The sequence below is a fragment of the Oncorhynchus nerka genome, linkage group LG24 (genome assembly GCF_034236695.1).
Source record: "Oncorhynchus nerka isolate Pitt River linkage group LG24, Oner_Uvic_2.0, whole genome shotgun sequence".
NCBI classification, from domain to species: domain Eukaryota; kingdom Metazoa; phylum Chordata; class Actinopteri; order Salmoniformes; family Salmonidae; genus Oncorhynchus; species Oncorhynchus nerka.
Genome location: NC_088419.1, coordinates 68,503,523 through 68,522,786, shown reverse-complemented (window position 1 = coordinate 68,522,786; position 19,264 = coordinate 68,503,523). Strand labels below are relative to the sequence as shown.

General features: G+C 44.4%; 1 protein-coding gene across 4 annotated transcripts; it reads right to left on the bottom strand.

Moving 5' to 3' along the window:
• Positions 1 to 1,712: 1,712 nt before the first annotated feature.
• Positions 1,713 to 19,230, bottom strand: LOC115108498 (histone H2A deubiquitinase MYSM1-like). Of its 4 annotated transcripts, none has more exons than XM_029632898.2 (16): positions 19,147 to 19,230; positions 14,419 to 14,494; positions 14,275 to 14,327; positions 14,085 to 14,165; positions 13,872 to 13,956; positions 13,702 to 13,800; positions 12,874 to 13,583; positions 12,667 to 12,797; positions 12,443 to 12,543; positions 6,184 to 6,341; positions 5,966 to 6,071; positions 5,765 to 5,839; positions 3,098 to 3,286; positions 2,844 to 2,973; positions 2,571 to 2,734; positions 1,713 to 2,400 (listed from the first exon to the last, which is right to left on the bottom strand). In XM_029632898.2, exons 1-16 carry the CDS (start codon positions 19,200 to 19,202, stop codon positions 2,029 to 2,031), a joined length of 2,586 nt encoding a protein of 861 aa, XP_029488758.1. In that variant the 5' UTR covers positions 19,203 to 19,230; the 3' UTR covers positions 1,713 to 2,028. The 4 variants fall into 4 exon arrangements, with proteins under 4 accessions (XP_029488758.1, XP_064865160.1, XP_029488759.1 ...); XM_065009088.1 differs by lacking the exon at positions 19,147 to 19,230 and adding an exon at positions 17,290 to 17,390; XM_029632899.2 differs by lacking the exon at positions 19,147 to 19,230 and adding an exon at positions 14,932 to 15,060.
• Positions 19,231 to 19,264: the final 34 nt, after the last annotated feature.

Sequence of the window (19,264 nt, the reverse complement as noted above, 5' to 3'; positions counted from 1 at the left end):
CCATGCAGTACTACTGGAGACGGGGACACTAAAAACAGCAGGCCTGACGCAGATGGCGGTTACTCTTGTGCAGGTCATAAAGTCTTATTTTGAACTGTTCATCCAAGACACCATCAGAAAATCATTCTGGACGGCACTAATTTGCGTACAACGCGTTTGTCATCTGGATGGCGTTGAACCCAGATTGGAACAGAGATACTCCAGAGGAGACAGCTCTTTCTCGAGGAGCTGGGCAAGGTATTGTTAAGACCTCAAATCTAGAGGCGGCAACATATTCCAAGAACCCCAGCTTCTGCAGCCATCGTGAGGTGGATTCTGGTGCACCGTCCGCCCGACCCACAGAACCAACAACTCCAATACCAGAAGTGTGAGTGATGTTGCATGTGTGTGTGTGTCTTACTCTCCTACCTTGGCCTGCTGTAACTATATATGTGAGTGAGATGTTAGTCCATTTCTAGACTGCAGACGACAGCAACAAGGAGGACAGGAAGACACATTACACATGTAAAACTGTCCCTCGTGTGGTGTGTAGACCGGACTTCATTTGTGTTCAATTGGGCTCTTAACGTTTCCGTAAAATGTTTCCTTCCAATTTGTTCAGTTCAAAGCCATAAACATCAATAGTGATGAAAACCACCCTGTTTCATTTACATTTGCTCAAGATAAACAGGATTTATTTCACCCGTCTTGATCATTTATTTTGGTAAAAAAACAAAAACATTTTTATTGATAAATGCTCTCTATATTAACCATGTATGCTCTCTATATTAACCATGTATGCTCTCTATATTAACCATGTATGCTGTCTATATTAACCATGTATGCTCTCTATATTAACCATGTATGCTCCATGTATGCTATATCTATATTAACCATGTATGCTCTCTATATTAACCATGTATGCTCTCTATATTAACCATGTATGCTCTCTATATTAACCATGTATGCTGTCTATATTAACCATATATATTAACCATGTATGCTGTCTATATTAACCATGTATGCTCTCTATATTAACCATGTATGCTCTCTATATTAACCATGTATGCTGTCTATATTAACCATGTATGCTCTCTATATTAACCATGTATGCTGTCTATATTAACCATGTATGCTCTCTATATTAACCATGTATGCTGTCTATATTAACCATGTATGTATGCTGTCTATATTAACCATGTATGCTGTATGCTGTCTATATTAACCATGTATGCTGTATGCTGTCTATATTAACCATGTATGCTCTCTATATTAACCATGTATGCTGTCTATATTAACCATGTATGCTGTCTATATTAACCATGTATGCTCTCTATATTAACCATGTATGCTCTCTATATTAACCATGTATGCTCTCTATATTAACCATGTATGCTGTCTATATTAACCATGTATGCTGTCTATATTAACCATGTATGCTGTCTATATTAACCATGTATGCTGTCTATATTAACCATGTATGCTGTCTATATTAACCATGTATGCTGTCTATATTAACCATGTATGCTCTCTATATTAACCATGTATGCTCTCTATATTAACCATGTATGCTGTCTATATTGCTTGTAACTGATTTAAGTCAACATCTAAGTAGTAAGTATTTTTACATAAATTGTTATGGCTGAATTGTTTTAAAAACCCAGTAATGTTGTGGGTCCATCAGACCGGTGAACATTGGGTGAATAACAAAAACATGAACACCAGACAAGGGGTTAAAAGGGCAATCTGGAGGTTCATTCATTTTTGGAACGATAAATGATTTATATGTAGCCATTGATTCTTGAACTGTTGTATCCCATCAGAACCCAAAACATACACTTGTTTTACTACAATGTTTTTAAACAAACACTATATAGCTCCAAAACATGGTTGAAACAATCATTTTTATATCATGGATGGTCAGTCCTTGCATCTATAGCTCTGTCTGTGAGGGGTTACATATCTCCAGCCCCATCCCTCAGCAGGGAAAACACTTTGTTATTGTTTCAACTGCATTACAAACTGGATATATAGAGAAATCTATTAGATTCAGAATAGATAATCATGACCAGTTAACAACACAGAACCAAACTGCATTGGATGTAAGTTCTCTTGGTTAGCTGTGTGTGAGTTAGTGGTTTCTATATTAGGCGTTTCTATAATATCAATGGGCGAGACCGATTCATTCTCCCAGTTTTCCTTTGTTCCTGTGTCATCTGTTCCTCTGATGTTGATTGGCTGAGTGAAGGGGAAGGCATGGGTGTTGTTTGGATCTGAGGAGTCAGCGGTTTCGCCCTCATCCTCACCCCTTGGTTTCTCAGCAACAAAGTGTGACAGGAACAGAGTGTGGATCTGGGAGAGGAAGTGGTCTCCCTCCTCCTCTAGCAGGGGCTCCAGATACCTCCCCAATGATGACATCATCTAGATAGAGACAGAGGGTGTGACAGGGAGGAGAAAGAGAGCAAGATGTTGAGAGATGGAAGTGAGGCAGGGATGATAGAGAAAGAAAATAAAAAAACTCAGACAGCAGAGAGGGGTGACACAGCAATATGAAACAGGGTAAGAGAGTGAATAGAGACAAGGTGACCTACCTTCTCCAGACAGGTGAGATGAGAGTCCCTGCGGAACGGCCTGTCCATCTGGACACTGCCGTGGGCGTGTTTATACTTGTGGATAATCCACTCTGCCCTCCTCATCAGCTGGCTCCAGTCAGGCTGCTGCTGTGAACACTGGTAGTCAAACCTGTAGGGCAGCTCTGAGACGGAAGGAGAGAGGTAGAGGATAAATATGCACACTCAGACAATTTTTCTACCAAGTTGATTAGAGGTTGTGAAAGGGGTCATGTTAAGAGGTGTGTGTCATACTCTGTGGTCCTGGTCCTTGGTCCTCTCTGACCATCAGGCAGGTGGTTTGGGAGCGGGGGGAGGGGTTAGCAGGGTCAAACGGACTCACAATCATCCCAATAAACGGGGCTCCGCCTCGAGAGAAATAACTCTGAGAAAAAGAGAGTCAGAACACAGTTTCTCACACACACACACGCGCGCACACACACACGCGCGCACACACACACACACACACACACACACACACACACACACACACACACACACACACGCACCTGGAACTGGTCCTGTGTGTGTATATCCCGTATAGAGGGGTTTGGGTGGAAGGTGGGGTGAGAGTGGTACCATCCCACGACAGCCAAGCCCAGGCTAGACAACAGCTCACAGGCCTGAGTCTGAGACAAAGGGTCCATCTCACACTGCAGACCTGTACTCACACTGTTACACGGCTCCGCTGCAACAATCTAGCACATAGACGACACACACAGTGCATTTGGAAATTATTCAGACCCCTTGACTTTTTCCACATTTTGTTACGTTACAGCCTTATTCTAAAATGTATTAAATTGTTTTTGTCCTTACCAATTTACACTCAATACACCATAATGACAAAGCAAAAACAGGTTTTAAGAAATGTTTGCAAATAAGAAAAATGAAATAACTTTTAAACATAAATATTCAGACCCTTTACTCAGTACTTTGTTGAAGCACCTTTGGCAGCAATTACAGCCTCGGGTCTTCTTGGGTATGACGCTACAAGCTTGTGGCACACCTGTATTTAGGCAGTTCCTCCCATTCTTCTCTGCAGATTCTCTCAAGCTCTGTAAGGTTGGATTGGGAGCGTTGCTGCACAGCTATTTTCAGTTAATTCTGGAGATGATCAAGTCTGGGCTCTGGCTAGGCCACTCAAGGACATTCAGAGACTTGTCCCGAAGCCACTCCTGCGTTGTCTTGGCTGTGTGCTTAGGGTCGTTTTCCTGTTGGAAGGTGAACCTTCACCCCAGTCTGAGGTCCTGAGCACTCTGGGGCAGGTTTTCAAAAAGGATCTCTCCGTACTTTGCTCCGTTCATCTTTCCCTTGATCCTGAGTAGTCTCCCAGTCCCTGCCGCTGAAAAACATACCCACAGCATGATGCCGCCACCACCATGCTTTACCGTAGGGATGGTATTGGCCAGGTGATAAGCGGTGCCAGGTTTCCTCCAGACGTGACGCTTGGCATTCAGGCCAAAGAGTTCAATCTTGGTTTCATCAGACAAGAGAATCTTGTTTCTCATGGTCAGAGTCCTTTAAGTGCATTTTGGCAAACTCCAAGTTGGCTGTCATGTGCCTTTTACTGAGGAGTGGCTTCCATCTGGCCACTACCATAAAGGCCTGATTGGTGGAGTGCTGCAGAGATGATTGTCCTTCTGGAAGGTTCTCTCATCTCCACAGAGGAACTCCGGATCTCTGTCAGAGTGACAGAGTTCTTAGTCACCTCCCTGACCAAAGCCCGTCTCCCCCGATTGATCAGTTTGACCGAGCAGCCAGCTCTAGGAAGAGTCTTGGTGGTTCCAAACTTCTTCCATTTAAGAATGATGAAGGCCACTGTGTTCTGGGGGACCTTCAATGCTGCAGACATTCTTTGGTACCCTTCCCCAGACCTGTGCCATGACACAATCCTGTCTCGGAGCTCTATGGACAATTCCTTCAACCTCATGGCTTGGTTTTTCCTCTAACATGCACTGTGCTCAATTTCAAATCTCATAGCAAAGGGTCTGAATACTTATGTAAATAAGATGTATATATATATATACACACACACACACACATACATACATACCACACACAGTTGAAGTCGGAAGTTTACATACACTTAGGTTGGAGTCATTAAAACTCATTTCTCAATCACTCCACGTGGGGACAAAGATCGTAGTTTTTGGAGAAACGTCCTCTGGTCTGATGAAACAAAAATAAAACTGTTTGGCCATAATGACCATCGTTATGTTTGGAGGAAAAGGGGGGATGCTTGCAAGCCGAAGAACACCATCCCAACTGTGAAGCACGGGGGTGGAAGCATCATGTTGTGGGGGTGCGTTGCTGCAGGAGGGACTGGTGCACTTCACAAAATAGATGGCATCATGAGGAGGGACAATTATGTGGATATATTGAAGCAACATCTCAAGACATCAGTCAGGAAGTTAAAGCTTGGTCGCAAATGGGTCTTCCAAATAAACAATGACCCCAAGCATACTTCCAAAGTTGTGGCAAAATGGCTTAAGGACAACAAAGTCAAGGTATTGGAGTGGCCATCACAAAGCCCTGACCTCAATCCTATAGAAAATTTGTGGGCAGAACTGAAAAAGCGTGTACGAGCAATAAGGCCTACAAACCTGACTCAGTTACACCAGCTCTGTCAGGAGGAATGGGCCAAAATTCACCCAACTTATTGTGGGTAGCTTGTGGAAGGCTACCCGAAACATTTTACCCAAGTTAAACAATTTAAAGGCAATGCTACCAAATACTAATTAAGTGTATGTAAACTTCTAACACACTGGGAATGTGATGAAATAAATCAAATATGAAATAAATCATTCTCTCTACTTTTATTCTGACATTTCACATTCTAAAAATAAAAGTGGTGATCCTACCTGACCTAATAAAGGGATTTTTTTTACTAGGATTAAATGTCAGGAATTGTGAAAAACCGTATGAAACTTCAGACTTCAACTGTATATACACATTTGCAAACATTTCTAAAAACCTGTTTTCACTTTGTCATTATGCAGTATTTTGTGTAGATTGAGGATTATTATTATTTTTTAATCCATTTTAGAATAAGGCTGTAACATAACAAAATGTGGAAAAAGTCAAGGGGTCCGAATACACTGTAGATACACACAGGATAGACTAGTGTTATTAGCATTTTCTTTATCAACATCATCATCATGAGGTGGTCGTCTTACCTTCAGGACGTTGTCTTCCTCGCTGTAGGATCCTCCCAGTAGCCCGATGACTTCACCCATCGACACATGGGCATGCTGGGTAAAAATACAAAACACAAAGACACTGAGACCTTGGTAAACAACCCACATTGATAGCTCTGTCTGTGTGTTCATGTGTGAACATTGTTGCTTTATTAAATACGTGTAGATGTGTGTACCTACCATGTCCATGATGAGGAGAGCCTCGGCACACACTATCACCTGAAAGGGCTCCTGCCTTTCCTTTCCAAACACACGACACGGAATCAGCTGGAACGGATCCAGCAACCTGACAATGGAGAAAGAGACTTTTACTGCATGTAATGTACAGTACACATTTCTAAGGATTCAGTGTTGACAACACACACAGACATTATTGGTAGTATACACCACATACTCACCCTCTGTGCCTGGAGACCTTACAGGGTTTATGCGGTCTCCTCATCTCTCTCCTCAGGGCTAGCTCCTCTGCACTCAGGTGCTCGTATGTCTGTCCCTCCAGGTCTTTAGCGTCACGCCAGTTCCCCCACACGTCCCTCACACGACGCTTCCTGGTTCGCTACGACACACAACAAATCAACAGGTTATAGAACAGGTCACAGACGCCTCATTTTATGCACGCTTCGACAATAACACCGAACCGTGCGTAAGGGCCCCCATCGACCCAGAGGACTGGGCAATCTCCCTCTCCGAGGCCGACATGAGTTAGGTCTTTAAATCAGGTCAACACTCAAGGCTTCACACCACAATTACTACCACCCTGTAGCACTTACATCTGTAATAATGAAGTGCTTTGAAAGGCTGGTTATGGCACACATCAACTCCATCATCCCAGACACCCTAGACCCACTCCAATTTGCATAGCGCTCAACAGATCCATAGATGGTGCAATCACAATTGCACTCCATACGTCCATAACCCACCTAGATAAGAGGAAAACCTATGTGAGAATGCTGTTCATTGACGACAGAGCAAGGTTCAACACCACTGTCCCCTCCAAGCTCTGGCTCCTGGGACTGAAGACCTCCCTCTGCAACTGGATCCTGGATTTCCTGACAGGCCGACACCAGGTGGTTTGGGTAGGCAACATCACCTCCATCAACACGAGGACCCCACAGGGGGTGTGTGCTCAGTTCCCCCCTGCGTGGCCATGCACGACTCAAACACCATCAAGTTTGCTGACATCACAACGGTTGTAGGCCTGAGCCCCGGCGACGATGAGAGGGAGGAGGTCAGTGACCTGGAAGTTTGGTGCCAGGACAACAACCTCTCCCTCAATGTCAGTAAGACCAAGGAGATGATCGTGGACTACAGGAAATGGGGGGGGAAGCACGCCCTTATCCACATCAACGGGGCTACAGTGGAGCGGGTCGAGAACTTCAAGATCCTAGGTGTCCAAATCACTAAGGACTTAAAATGATGCACTCACACGCGCAGAGTAGTGAAGAGGGAGTGACAGTGCCTCTTCCCTCAGGGCATTGAAAAGGTGTGGCATAGGCTCTCAAAATGTTGTACAGCTGCACCATTGAGAACATCTTAACCGGCTGCATCACTGCTAGGTATGGCAACAGCACCGCCCTCGAACACATGGAGCTACAGAAGGTGGTGCGGACAGCCCAGTACATCATTGGGGTGCACTCCCTGCCATCCAGGACCTCTATATCAGGCAGTGTGAAAGGAAGGCCCTAAAAATGGTCCAAAAACTCCCCCCATCAAGCCATAGGCTGTTCTCTCTGGTTCCTCAAGGCAAGCGTTACCGGTGCATCAAGTCTGACACCAGCAGGCTCCCGAACAGCTTCTATCCCATGAGACTGCTAAATAGCTAACAGAATGGCTACATGGACTATCTGTGTTGACCATTGTATTTTATACTGTCTCTATGCACACTCACAGGGCTCTACACATTCCAACACACACATTTATACTGACTATACAAATGCACACAAACACTCAAATAAAATATTAATTCATGCTGCTGCTCTGTTTATCAAATATCCTGATACCTAGTTACCATACCCCTTTCCATACACTAAATGACCAAAAGTATGTGGACACCTGCTCATCGAACATCTCATTCCAAAATCATTGGCATTAATATGGAGTTGGTCTCCTCTTTGCTGCTATAACAGCCTCACTCTTCTGGGGGAGGCTTTCCACTAGATGGTGGAACATTGCTTGCTTCCATTCAGCCACAAGAGAATTAGTGAGGTCAGGCACTGATGTTGGGCGATTAGGTCGGACTCAAAATCGGCGTTCCAATTCATCCCAAAGGTGTTCAATGGGGTTGAGGTCAGGGCTCTGTGCAGGCCAGTCAAGTTCTTCCATACCGATCTCTACAAACCATTTCTGTATGGACCTCGCTTTGTGCACAGGGGCGTTGTCATGCTGAAACAGGAAAGGGCCTTCCCCAGACCTTTGCCACAATGTTGGAAGCATAGAATTTCCTAGACAGTCATTCTATGCTGTAGCGTTAATATTTACATGCACTGGAACTAAGGGGCCTAGCCCGAACCATGAAAAACAAACTTTAAAGTTGGCACTATGCATTGGGACAGGTAGCGTTCTACGGGCATCAGACCCAAACCCAGGTTCGTCCGTCAGACTGCCAGATGGTGAAGCGTGATTCATCACTCCAGAGAACGTGTTTCCACTGCTCCAGAGTCCAATGATGGGGAACTTTACACAACTCCAGCCGACGCTTGGCATTGTGCATGGTGATCTTAGGCTTGTGTGCAGCTGCTCGGCCATGGAAACCCACTCTAGACGAACAGTTCTTGTCCTAATGTTGCTTCCAGAGGCAGTTTGGAACTCTGTAGGGAGTGATGCAACCGATTATTATGCGCTGCACGCTTCAGCACTCGCCGGTCCTGTAATGTGAGCTTGTGTGGCCTACCACGTCACGGCTGAGCAGTTGATGATCCTATACGTTTCCACTTCACAATAACAGCACTTACAGTTGAGAGGCGCAGCTCTAGGAGGGCAGAAATCTGACGAACAGACTTGGAAAGGTGGCATCCTAGGACGGTGTCACGTTGAAAGTCACTGAGCTCTTCAGTAAGGTCATTCTACTGCCAATGTATTCTATGGAGATAGGTGTATTAAATCGAGCACACAGCAGTCAGCAATAGGACTGGCTGAAATAGCCGAATCCACTCATTTGAAGGGGTGTCTACATAATTCTGTATATATGGTGTATCCACCTCAATCACTCCAGTATCCCTGTCACCTTACCCCTATACATATCTACCTCCATCACTCCAGTATCCCTGTCACCTTACCCCTATACATATCCACCTCCATCACTCCAGTATCCCTGTCACCTTACCCCTATACATATCCACCTCCATCACTCCAGTATCCCTGTCACCTTACCCCTATACATATCTACCTCCATCACTCCAGTATCCCTGTCACCTTACCCCTATACATATCTACCTCCATCACTCCAGTATCCCTGTCACCTTACCCCTATACATATCTACCTCCATCACTCCAGTATCCCTGTCACCTTACCCCTATACATATCCACCTCCATCACTCCAGTATCCCTGTCACCTTACCCCTATACATATCCACCTCCATCACTCCAGTATCCCTGTCACCTTACCCCTATACATATCTACCTCCATCACTCCAGTATCCCTGTCACCTTACCCCTATACATATCCACCTCCATCACTCCAGTATCCCTGTCACCTTACCCCTATACATATCCACCTCCATCACTCCAGTATCCCTGTCACCTTACCCCTATACATATCCACCTCCATCACTCCAGTATCCCTGTCACCTTACCCCTATACATATCTACCTCCATCACTCCAGTATCCCTGTCACCTATCCACCTCCATCACTCCATACACCTATCATATCACCTCCATCACTCCAGTATCCCTGTCACCTTACCCCTATACATATCCACCTCCATCACTCCAGTATCCCTGTCACCTTACCCCTATACATATCTACCTCCATCACTCCAGTATCCCTGTCACCTTACCCCTATACATATCCACCTCCATCACTCCAGTATCCCTGTCACCTTACCCCTATACATATCCACCTCCATCACTCCAGTATCCCTGTCACCTTACCCCTATACATATCCACCTCCATCACTCCAGTATCCCTGTCACCTTACCCCTATACATATCTACCTCCATCACTCCAGTATCCCTGTCACCTTACCCCTATACATATCCACCTCCATCACTCCAGTATCCCTGTCACCTTACCCCTATACATATCCACCTCCATCACTCCAGTATCCCTGTCACCTTACCCCTATACATATCTACCTCCATCACTCCAGTATCCCTGTCACCTTACCCCTATACATATCCACCTCCATCACTCCAGTATCCCTGTCACCTTACCCCTATACATATCCACCTCCATCACTCCAGTATCCCTGTCACCTTACCCCTATACATATCTACCTCCATCACTCCAGTATCCCTGTCACCTTACCCCTATACATATCCACCTCCATCACTCCAGTATCCCTGTCACCTTACCCCTATACATATCCACCTCCATCACTCCAGTATCCCTGTCACCTTACCCCTATACATATCCACCTCCATCACTCCAGTATCCCTGTCACCTTACCCCTATACATATCTACCTCCATCACTCCAGTATCCCTGTCACCTTACCCCTATACATATCCACCTCCATCACTCCAGTATCCCTGTCACCTTACCCCTATACATATCCACCTCCATCACTCCAGTATCCCTGTCACCTTACCCCTATACATATCTACCTCCATCACTCCAGTATCCCTGTCACCTTACCCCTATACATATCCACCTCCATCACTCCAGTATCCCTGTCACCTTACCCCTATACATATCTACCTCCATCACTCCAGTATCCCTGTCACCTTACCCCTATACATATCTACCTCCATCACTCCAGTATCCCTGTCACCTTACCCCTATACATATCCACCTCCATCACTCCAGTATCCCTGTCACCTTACCCCTATACATATCCACCTCCATCACTCCAGTATCCCTGTCACCTTACCCCTATACATATCTACCTCCATCACTCCAGTATCCCTGTCACCTTACCCCTATACATATCCACCTCCATCACTCCAGTATCCCTGTCACCTTACCCCTATACATATCCACCTCCATCACTCCAGTATCCCTGTCACCTTACCCCTATACATATCCACCTCCATCACTCCAGTATCCCTGTCACCTTACCCCTATACATATCTACCTCCATCACTCCAGTATCCCTGTCACCTTACCCCTATACATATCCACCTCCATCACTCCAGTATCCCTGTCACCTTACCCCTATACATATCTACCTCCATCACTCCAGTATCCCTGTCACCTTACCCCTATACATATCCACCTCCAGTCCCTGTCACCTCCATACATATCCACCTCCATCACTCCAGTATCCCTGTCACCTTACCCCTATACATATCCACCTCCATCACTCCAGTATCCCTGTCACCTTACCCCTATACATATCTACCTCCATCACTCCAGTATCCCTGTCACCTTACCCCTATACATATCCACCTCCATCACTCCAGTATCCCTGTCACCTTACCCCTATACATATCCACCTCCATCACTCCAGTATCCCTGTCACCTTACCCCTATACATATCTACCTCCATCACTCCAGTATCCCTGTCACCTTACCCCTATACATATCCACCTCCATCACTCCAGTATCCCTGTCACCTTACCCCTATACATATCCACCTCCATCACTCCAGTATCCCTGTCACCTTACCCCTATACATATCTACCTCCATCACTCCAGTATCCCTGTCACCTTACCCCTATACATATCCACCTCCATCACTCCAGTATCCCTGTCACCTTACCCCTATACATATCTACCTCCATCACTCCAGTATCCCTGTCACCTTACCCCTATACATATCTACCTCCATCACTCCAGTATCCCTGTCACCTTACCCCTATACATATCTACCTCCATCACTCCAGTATCCCTGCACACTGTACATATATTATTGGAACTGTATATAGCTTCTTACTTTCTCCAGTTCTTCTGATTTACATTTTTTGTGTTTTTATTCTACCTTGTGTTACTTTTTGTGCTATACTGATTACTGCATTGCTGGGTGTGGAGCTCACACAGGACCACGTGCTGACACAGATCGATCACGGGCCGGCAGCATAGAGTCGACTCTCAGGCAGGATGAAAACGCCTAAATCGACCATAATCCTTTGCTAGTTACGGCCACTTTCACCATGATCCTTAGCGACTTGTTGGTGCCATTCAGCCCCCTTCAGCAATACGGTACGCTTCAAATTCAAATACTTCCGGCTGCATGCGCCATTGGAAGTTTTCCATATGGATACGTGGATGACGTCAGCGCTATTACTATCTACTGGTTTGAATGTCTATGGATAGAACAGCACAATATGTACTGAAAATATTTTTTCCCACGCTGCCGGACGCTCCTCTCCTCCATTTCATCAACAAAACAATAACAAATGTGCTGAGGCAAACTGCCGCTGTTTCCCTAAATGTAGATTCAATCTTTAATAAACCAAATATAAAATGACAAACCTAGGTGTTCTCTCACAATGCTCTATTGTCTGGACCAGCTAGAGGGGTCTGGGATACAGTAGGGGGTCAGGGGTTGACTCACCATGCTCTGTAGTCTTTGGGCCAGCTGGTATTCCAGAGTGTCTCGGCTCTCTCTGGGTTTAGAACGATCCACCACCCTGGGACGGTTATACACTGCCTGATCTGGAGGGGAAGAGTGGAGAGAATAGACAGGTAGATCAGACAAATCAGAACGATTTGCATAACCAAGAAAGATAGACTGAGAAAAAGAATGAGAGAATCACACTAGTAGTGAGTCCTAGTTACCACTGTTGAAGTTGATGCCTCCTATCAGCTCCAGGTAGGTGTGTATTCTGCCGATACAGTTGACATCTCCACAGTTCTTCAGACCAGGACGCACTGACGTCTTGTTCAAGTACTTGGGCTTACTCTTCAACCTGAGACAAACAAACACAAAAAGCATGTTGAAAGTGAAATCTTGAGGTCTCTGATTGGTTGTGATTGTGTGTGTACCATTGGTCCAGCATGTAGTTCCTGATCTTCAGGTATCTCTCTGGGGTTTTGGATGGCCGTCCCTCAAAGAATTCTGGGATAGCTTGTTTCTCCTCTTCAGTGATAGTCGCCAGGTCCAGCTCCGCTTCCTGCTCGGGGGCTGTAAGCTCCTCCTCTTCAAACTCCTCCCCTGCCTCTTGCCACCCAGACCCCCCTGTCTCCTCTCCAGACTCCACTGGGTCCCTCAGGGGCTCAGCAGTTCCCCCCTCACACTGTCCGCTGGGGGCCTGCTCTGCTGGGCATGGAGCTGTGAGGGGAGATGGATGGCTACAGTTAGGCTGCTCCTGATCCGTCTCTTCCAGCCTGGGGTGTGTCTGGTTGGGTTGCACCTGGTGGATCTCTCCATGGTTGTCCAGCTCCTCTGGCCCTCCAGGCTCATGCGTCTCAGTCCTAACTCCAGCCTGGAGGTCCTCAACATTTCCCTCAATATTTATTTCTCCTCCATTTCCTCCTCCACTACTTCCCTCATCGCTGAAGTCATCAGTTATGTCCACCTCCTCTTCCTCTTCATCTCCCAGTTTCTCTATCCGGACAGTGTTGGTCAGAGCTGACAGGTGGGTGGGGACAGACAGGCCAGAGGTGAACACTGTTGACCCTGCTTCTGGGACCTGGCCTAAAACCAGGGGGGCTGTAGGGGTTGCCACTGCAGTAGTATTGCACTCTGATTTAGCCTGCAGGCAGAGAGGACAGGGAGAGTGACATGGTGAAAGAGGACAGAGACTGTAGGATATCTCTAATATATCCTGGTTGGCTGAGCTGGGAGAGATGTCGACTAGAGGACGGTGTTACCTTGTGTTTGAAGTACTGTCTGGCGTAGCTCTTCACCTGTAGAATGGTCCGACTGCCTACCAGCTTGGAGATCTTAGTCCACCTACGGCCAAACTGAGCCTGGGGGTATAAAAAGTAGGGTGTCATCTGAAATCAGTGAGGAGAGGAGAGAGGAGAAGAGAGGGTCGTACCAGTCCTGTCTCAAACAGCTCCTTCTCCTGCTGAGACCAGCGAGTGGCTGTGGAGGAGCCTGAACTTGAAGGCTTGGCAGGAGACCTGGGTGAAAACACAGCAGTAACAGTATCATGTCAGAGGCAACAACAAAACACATCAGAGGGGTGGGAAGTGAACGTTTTCACAAGAGGTTTAGAGCAACACAAGGACAAATGGGACAACTGACTCACTTCTTCACTTTGGGTTTAGGCTTGCAGTTAGCCGAGTTGGCCCACACACTCTTGGACATCTCTTTACCTGTCAAATAATACCTAGAAAGGTGCTTAATAAGGACTAAAACACATATTATATGAAGAAAGGCAGACACACAAACACATCCAAATCTATCCCAGGGGTGTGTGTGGTCTATAAGAAGGATACTGTTCCTCCAGCAGCATGTTCTCTGCACTGATGGAGCTGTCTAGTCCCCATGGCTACAGGGGAGAGAGAGAGAGTCAACACAAACAAAGACCATCACACAGTACTTCCATCATGGCATATTGATTTGGCAGCAAAACCTCTTACCAAGACTCCAGTATTGTTCTTCCATGCTGACTGCGGGTGCTGGTTCTGGAGTAGCGCTGCTCCCTCACCAAAGCCACTGACATAGAAGTGATATAGCTATTATCTCTCACTCTAGCAGGAATGTGATAATGATGTACACACCTTTTCTATTCATATACAGTCCATACACACCTTTACATATACAGTTGAAGTCAGAAGTTTACATACACTTAGGTTGGAGTCATTAAAACAATTTTTTCAACCACTCCACAAAATTCATGTTAAACTATAGTTTTGGTAAGTTGGGTTAGGACATCTACTTTGTGCATGACAAGTCATTTTTCCAACAATTGTTTACAGATTATTTCACTGCATCACAATTCCAGTGGATCAGAAGTTTACAAACACTAAGATCGCCTTTAAACAGCTTGAAAAATGCCAGAAAACGATGTCATGGCTTTAGAAGCTTCTGAGGCTAATTGACATCATTTGAGTCAATTGGAGGTGTACCTGTGGATGTATTTCAAGGCCTACCTTCAAACTCAGTGCCTCTTTGCTTGACATCATGGGAAAATCAAAAGACCTCAGAAAAAAATTGTAGAGCTCCACAGTTTGGTTCATCCTTGGGAGCAATTACCAAACGTCTGAAGGTACCACGTTCATCTGTACAAACAACAGTACACAAGTATAAACACCATGGGACCAAGCAGCCGTCATACCGCTCAGGAAGGAGATGCGTTCTGTTTCCTAGAGATGAACGTACTTTGGAGCGAAAAGTGCAAATCGATCCCAGAACAACAGCAAAGGACCTTCTGAAGATGCTGGAGGAAACAGGTACAAAAATATCTATATCCACAGTAAAAACGAGTCCTATATCAACATAATCTGAAAGAAGGAAGAAGCAACTGCTCCAAAACCTCCATAAAAAAAGACAACTGCACATGGGGACAAAGATCGCACTTTTTGGAAAAATGTCCTCTGGTCTGATGAAACAAAAATAGATATCTTTGGCCATAATGACCATCGTTATGTTTGGAGGAAAAGGGGGGATGCTTGCAAGCCGAATAACACCATCCCAACCGTGAAGCACGGAGGTGGCAGCAGCATGTAGTGGGGGTGATTTTCTGAAGGAGGGACAGGTGCACTTGACAAAATAGATGGCGTCATGAGGCAGGAAAATTATGTGGTTCTATTGAAGAAACATCTCAAGAAGTTAAAGCTTGGTCGCAAATGGGTCTTCCAAATGGACAATGACCCTAAGCATACTTCCAAAGTTGTGGCAAAATGGCTTAAGGACAACAAAGTCAAGGTATTGGAGTGACAATCACAAAGACCTGACCTCAATCCTATAGAAAATGTGTGGGCAGAACTGAAAAAGCGTGTGTGAGCAAGGAGGCCTACAAACCGGACTCAGTTACACCAGCTCTGTAAGGAGGAATGGGACAAAATTCACCCAACTTATTGTGGGAAGCTTGTGGAAGGCAACCCGAAACGTTTGACCCAAGTTAACCTCACTAGGGTAGGGGGCACTATTTTCACCTCCAGATGAAAAGCTTGCCCAAAGTAAACTGCCTGCTACTCAGGCCCAGAAGCTAGGATATGCATATAATTAGTAGATTTGGATAGAAAACACTCCAAAGTTTCTAAAAAACTGTCTGAGTATAACAGAACTGAATGACAGGCGAAAACCTGAGAAAAACCCATCCAGGAAGAGGGATTTTTTTATGTTTGTAGTTTTCTATTGACTGCATTTACAGATTCCATTGACTTAGGACTCAAATTGCACTTCCTACGGCTTCCACTAGATGTCAACAGTCTTTAGAAACTGTTTCAGGCTTGTATTCTGAAAAATTAGGGAGTAAGACCACTCTGAATGAGTGGACACTGCAGTGTCCCAGGGGTTTTTCATGCGCACGACCGAGAGCGCTTTTGTCCGGTTGAAATACAATTGATTATTATGACTAAAAACAACCTGAGGATTGATTATAAACATCATTTGACATGTTTCTACGAACTAAACTGATACTTTTCTGATTTTTGGTCTGCCTGTTGTGACTGCCTTTTAGCCTGTGGATTACTGAACAAAACTGAGGTTTTTGGATATAAAGAGGGACTTCATCAAACAAAACAAACATTTGAGTAAATGGGAGTCTTGTGAGTACAACCATATGAAGATCATCAAAGGTAAGTGATTCATTTTAGCACTATTTCTGACTTGTGTAACTCCTCTACTTGGCTTGTAACTGTTTGTAATGATTTGTCTGCTGGGAGCTGTTCTCAGATAATCAATCCCATGGTATGCTTTCGCCGTAAAGCCCTTTTGAAATCTGACACCGTGGTTGGATTAACAAGAAGTTAATTTTTAAACTGATGTATAACACTTGTATGTTTCATGAATTTTTATAATGAGTATTTCTGTTTTTGAATTTGGCGCTCTGCAATTTCACTGGATGTTGGCCAGGTGGGACGCTACCTTCCCACACCTCCTAGAGAGGTTAAACCATTTAAAGGCAATGCTACCAAATACTAATTGAGTGTATGTAAACTTCTGACCCACTGTGAATGTGATTAAATAAATAAAAGCTGAAATAAATCACTACTATTATTCTGACTTTTCACATTATTAAAATAAAGTGCTGATCCTAACTGACCTAAGACAGGGAATTTTTACTAGGATTAAATGTCAGGAATTGTGAAACTGAGTTTAAATGTATTTGGCTAAGGTGTATGTAAACTTCCGACTTCAACTGTATACACGCAGTACCAGTCAAAAGTTTGGACACTTACTCATTTAAGGGTTTTTCTTTATTTTTTAAAACTATTTTCTAGATTGTAGAATAATAGTAACGACATCACAACTATGAAATAACACATATGGAATCATGTACTAACCAAAAAGTGTTAAAAAAAACATTTTAGATTCTTCAAAGTAGCCACCCTTTGCCTTTGACAGCTTTGCACACTCTTGGCATTCTCTCGACCAGCTTCATGAGGTAGTCACCTGGAATGCATTTTAATTAACAAGTGTGCCTTGTTAAAAGTTAATTTGTGGAATTTCGTTCCTTCCTGCGAATGAGCCGATCAGGTGTGTGGTGACAAGGTAGGGTTGGTGTACAGAAGATAGCCCTATTTGGTAAAAGACCAAGTCCATATTATGGCAAGAACAGCTCAAATAAGCAAAGAGAAACGACAGTCCATCATTCATTTAAGACTTGAAGGTCAGTCAATCAGGAACATTTCCAGAACTTTGAAGGAGTCTTCAAGTGCAGTCACAAAAACAATCAAGCGCTATGATGAAACTGGCTCTCATGAGGACCGCCACAGGAAAGGAAGACCCAAAGTTACCTCTGCTGCAGAGGATAAGTTCATTCGGGTTACCAGAAATTTCAGCCCAAATAAATGCTTCACAGAGTTCAAGTAACATATCTCAACCGATTATGATTTTTCAACGCCGATACCGATAATTGGAGGACCAAAAAAAGTAGATACCGATTAATCGGACGATTTGATTCATTTATATGTAATAATGACAATTACAACAATACTGAATGAACACTTATTTTAACTTAATATAATACATCAATAAAATCAATATAGCCTCAAATAAATAATGAAACATGTTCAATTTGGTTTAAATAATGCAAAAACAAAGTGTTGGAGAAGAAAGTAAAAGTGCAATATGTGCCATGTAAGAAAGCTAACGTTTAAGATCCTTGCTCAGAACATGAGAACATATGAAAACTGGTGGTTCCTTTTAACATGAGTCTTCAATATTCCCAGGTAAGAAGTTTTAGGTTATCGTTAATATAGTATTTATAGGACTATTTCTCTCTACCATTTGTATTTCATATACCTTTGACTATTGGATGTTCTTATAGGCACTTTAGTATTGCCAGTGTAACAGTATAGCTTCCATCCCTCTCCTCGCCCCTACCTGGGCTCGAACCAGGAACACATCGACAACAGCCACCCTCGCAGCAGCGTTACCCTTGCAGATCAAGGGGAATAACTACTCCAAGTCTCAGAGTGGGTGACGTTTGAAACGATATTAGCGCACACCCCGCTAGCCATTTCACATCGGTTACACCAGCCATTAGGCTCATAGGCTTGAAGTCATAAACAACACTGTGCTTGCAAAGAGCTGCTTGCAAAACGCACGTGTGTAATAACTACAACCAGTTGTCAAGTCGAGAAATGTCAGACTTTCCTAGTTCCTGACTAGCACATGAACACAGCATAGATGTACTGTATTCTGTCATATTTTATGTGGACACCAGGAAAAGTAGATGCTGCTTCAGTAACAGGTTATTTTTAACCTTCATAAATGTCAGAAAAGCAGAAATTCCTGCTTAATTGGGGAAAAAGCATCCCTGTTCTATCAAAAAAGAACTGCTGCAGCAGACAGTGGAGTGGGCGTGTCATGAGTGTCAGGTTTCACGTGGCTGAGGCAGATAGATGACTGGGGCCACATCAATCTCTTTGAAATTTGTCTCTACGACGTGTTTTGGTAGTCAAAGGGAGCGACCATTACATGTTAAATTAAGTAGCTAGAATAATCTACTGATCAAGCGACCTGTTGTCATCAGCTAACGTTAGCAGCTAGTTACCGTGCTAGCCATGTCTTTTGCGTGTCCAACGGGTTCTTTTTTTATTTAACTGGCTTTGGTTCTCTGAATCGCCCAAATATCGTTTGAACGTTATATTAATTACTTTTAGCCCATCAATAAAACATTTTAAAAACGCTCTTACCCCAATTTAGCATCATATTCGTCTCCTTCGATATCAACGTCCAGGTCGTCCGCCATGTTGGCTACAGACAAATTTCAAACAACGGGCTAAGTGTACTCATTCACAACAATGACAGGAT

What these genes read in the sequence shown, in the direction of transcription:
- LOC115108498 (XM_029632898.2), bottom strand. Translation starts at nt 19,202, where the DNA reads ATGGCGGACGACCTGGACGTTGATATCGAAGGAGACGAATATGATGCT. An exon ending in AGAACAATACTGGAGTCTTG is followed by an intron (nt 14,328 to 14,418) that starts GTAAGAGGTTTT and finishes TCTCCCCTGTAG; the next exon opens with CCATGGGGACTAGACAGCTC. An exon ending in AGGCATCAACTTCAACAGTG is followed by an intron (nt 12,544 to 12,666) that starts GTAACTAGGACT and finishes CTTCCCCTCCAG; the next exon opens with ATCAGGCAGTGTATAACCGT.